General features: G+C 42.8%; 1 protein-coding gene across 1 annotated transcript; it reads right to left on the minus strand.

Moving 5' to 3' along the window:
* Window positions 1-965: 965 nt before the first annotated feature.
* LOC135713579 (uncharacterized) lies at window positions 966-2,574 on the minus strand. The gene is made up of 3 exons (XM_065236710.1): window positions 2,568-2,574; window positions 2,055-2,161; window positions 966-1,986 (listed from the first exon to the last, which is right to left on the minus strand). Exons 1-3 carry the CDS (start codon window positions 2,572-2,574, stop codon window positions 970-972), a joined length of 1,131 nt encoding a protein of 376 aa, XP_065092782.1. The 3' UTR covers window positions 966-969.
* Between the last annotated feature and the right edge of the window lie 1,299 nt (window positions 2,575-3,873).

The raw sequence follows: 3,873 nt of genomic DNA on the forward strand, positions 1-3,873 counted from the left end.
TACAAAATAATCCAACGGATTGATATCGGGACTGCTTGGGGGCCAAATTTCTTCCTCCCAAATTTACGAAATATTTTCCGTAAGCCATTTCTGTGCTTTATTAGCAGTATGAGCAGGTGCTCCGTCTTATCACTTTCCCAAGCCTTTTTTTAATATTATACACTGTTCTTTCAGACACATTTACCGACCGAATTATTTCTTTCATGCATACTCCGGCGCGCAACAAAGCGACAACGGCTGACAGATTGCTCTCTTGTTTCGACATCTTTACGTTTACTCAACATTGTTTGTTTAAATCTTACACCTAACAGTATAAGCTATCCAGTGCTGCCAAATATATCTGAATCATGATGCACAAGCATGAGAAATTACTATTTGAAATTTACTGCAAAAATTCGTCACGCACCCTGTAGTTGTATAATTCGTAAACCACCGAGATTATAAAACACATATCATTATAAATAGCTATCTCGATAATAAAGACACGCAACAAAAAAACACCTTATAGAAAATTTTCTTTCCTTTATTTAACGTCGGTCTCTGTTCCGCAATCTAGTGCCAATCACCGACGGACATCGATTTCCATCCATTGACGGCAATCGAATGTGCAGGAAGGCAGCTTCCACACCTGCGTAGGATATCGCACCCATTCAACACACATATGGGCCGGGACCAACGGCTTTACTTCCCTTCCGAAGGAAGACGTGACCAGAGATTTTTATGCCTCAGAAAAATCCCACCGACCTCGGCTGGGATTGAACCCAGACCCATTGGGGTGTTAGAAAGCAGTCACGCTTACCACTACACCACCGGCGCCGGCTTATAGAAAATTTTGAAGAGTGGATAAATTTCCATAGTCCCTATTTCTTAAAGATTCATATTTTTAAATTTTACTCATAACATGGACATGTCATCGTAGATTATATCGATTCGTCAATTTTTTTTTTCATTTTTATTCACTTCAATTACTTACCCGTAAGATAGCGTGTATCCCATACTTTCCATCAAAGTTTCTTTGATCGCAGGTTGCAAAGCCTTCTGCATGTAGGTCGTCAGCAGTCCACGTACTCCCTTTGAAAAAAGATTGTCGATTTCATTGGAGTACGCCTCATCAAGAGCGTCGTTTGATTCGACCGTTTGCCAACCAGCGCCATTGCCAGCATAGGCGTTATAAGCAAACGGATTCCGGTCGGAGAATATGGTTCTACTGTCAGCACTGAACGTTGATGGGTCATCACCATCTTCATCTAGGAACGCTGAAGGGGACAAGAACAGTGAATCTCCGTCTGTCAATTTGAATATATCCTTTTCTGTAAGACCATCGTCCTCCTCGAGATTTAATGATCTTTTGTGTTCCATATTTCGCTGAAATTCATTACCATAATCCTTGCTGTAAAATGCATCGTAATTTGAAGGGTGTTTGGCGAGGAAATGTCTTCGTTTCGAGTTGATGCGATACTTGATCCCGGTAGGACCCTCACAACTGTGAGCAAAAACCGAAATAAATCCAGGTTCCGAGAAATGTGAATCGGTTCGAACGTTTGCTTGTCTGCTCCTTTCGCCCAACCCACTAGGAACCAATGGGATAGTCTTAAACTCAATTCCAGCCCGTCTCAACCTCAAAATCATTTCACACCGACCTCCGGAAGGATGCATAATGACTCTACCGCTGATTTGCAAATCTGGAAACTCAAGCTTGGTATCCAACGTTCGGTTTTGCTCAATGAAATGGCAACGATCAACGACGACCCACTGAAGATTTTGAGGAATTCTAACCTTAAGATTTGCAACTTCAACTTGGGAGGTTGGAGATACTCCAGATGGTGGGAAGAAAGGATTTCCATTATTTGGGTGCTTTTGCTGGTTGTTGTACTTGTGTTTGTACTCTGAAACGATTTGTTCGACGTCTTCTTCGTAATTGTTATACGGTGATCGATTGAATAGTGACTGTTTCTGAGCACCGGTTTCGGAAAAGTCAATCAAAGACTGAAAAGGTTGACGAAATTATTGATTGATCAAATTATGTCCGATGTTATATGTTAGTTTGACCTTACCGTGGATCCTGATCGCTGCTGACTTCTCCGTAAAGTTGTGTCTAAGGCGGATTCTAGTCGGGCTGCACATTTATGGTTATAGAGGTTGCGTATCGACCTAGTTCTTCCTATAAATGAATAAAGATAAATTTAACACTAAATATTAAACTATGATCATCCAAAACTTCAGTACGTTAAAATAAACATGTGAAATAAACGATTTTTTAAAGACGTAGGGTAGATACAAGCCAAGTTAACTTACACATTTTTTAATTTTTTTTTCGGGAAATAAAACCACTGTGACCAATAATTTGATCTGTTGTAGTATATCCCGTGTGCTTAGTTTAGTCATGTCGTATTACTCCATCACTGAGAAATGATGAAGTATTCGATTTTGACGTAGGACTACATCTTTAATTTCTATAATGGAGTCACATTAAAAAAAATTCAAATTCAGACATGTAACGAAAAATCCCAAACACGGACGTAACAATAGAGCGCAAATCGAACAAACGACACATTGCGCATGCTCACCTGCCATTACACCAATTAAAGGAAGAGAGGAGAAAAGCAACGATAGTCCTCGAGCTCCCTATGAATCTTTTCCTGCACCTTTGTGCCTGTCGCTCTAAAGAAGACCAGATCCGTGCCGTAGCTGCGGTGGTGACCAACTTCCTCAACACATATGGTTCAGGGCAGTAACCTAAGCTTCCTAAATTGGTATGCTTGTTCCCTCAAGAGCAAAAGCTTCGAGCTTGGTGAGTTCTTCCGGGTTAACGACATCGATGTATGTTTTCTAACGGAAACGCACCTGAAACCGGAGGTATTGGTCTATTTCCCAAACCACCGATTGCTTTGTCTGGACCGTACAAGCGCTAGAGGAGGTGGAGTTGCCATTGTCATCAAGCATGCAATTAATTTCAAGCTTCTACCATGCTTCCAACTCAACCTCATCGAGATCACCACAACCAGCGGACCTCTCACTTGCATCGCGGCTTATTGCCCGATGCAAGCTTGTGTTCGTGATGTCACTGACATTAAGCTGAAGAACAATATCATCAAGCTGACACGGAGGCATGGCAGATTCATCATCGCTGGTGACTTCAACGCTAGGCATAAAGTGTGGGAGGCCGCAACAGGAACGGAACTATCCTCAACGAAGATTTCCAACATGGCTGCCACAACATCTTGGCTCCCGACAGCCCCACATTCCACAGTAGATTAGGTTGCTTTTGGGTGCTCGACATTTTCATCATCAACATCACCTCTAACATCAGCCAACCAATCGTCCAAGAGGATTTATGCTCCGATCACTATCCGGTTCTGTTCAGTGTTGGCGCTGGTGTGCATGTTCAGCAACAAACCCGGCGAGATTTTCATCATGTGGACTGATTGGCATTTGAGCGGAGTGTTGACCAACACATCAGCTTCGATCGGCGTATGGAGACCACTGATGACATCGATGCTGCTGTTGAAGAGGTTCAGGAGGCCATTCATACGGCTGACGCGGAGAACATCAGGGAAGTTCCGGTTAACCGTAAGTCCTTCGAGTTTGACCCAATTACTAACCAACTAATCAGACTACGAAATATCTATCGGAGGCAGTATCAGAGGACTGGCCTCCGTGAAAAGAAAACAACCCAACCAAAACAATCAAGACCCGGGTTGAAGACTTACGGAACAGGAACTTTGACAAGCATGTCAGCAGCCTTGGAGAGTTTTCAAAACCTTTTTGGAAACTTTCCTAGCTGCTAAAAAATAAACCTAAACCCATCTGTAACGTGCCAGTGCGGTGTTACTCCCAGCACTGATGAGACCCCCGTCTCCAAGCCTCAGGGTC

The sequence above is a fragment of the Ochlerotatus camptorhynchus genome, unplaced genomic scaffold (genome assembly GCF_037179485.1).
Source record: "Ochlerotatus camptorhynchus isolate MF236.1 unplaced genomic scaffold, CSIRO-AGI_Acam_v1.1 ptg000569l, whole genome shotgun sequence".
NCBI lineage: Eukaryota > Metazoa > Arthropoda > Insecta > Diptera > Culicidae > Ochlerotatus > Ochlerotatus camptorhynchus.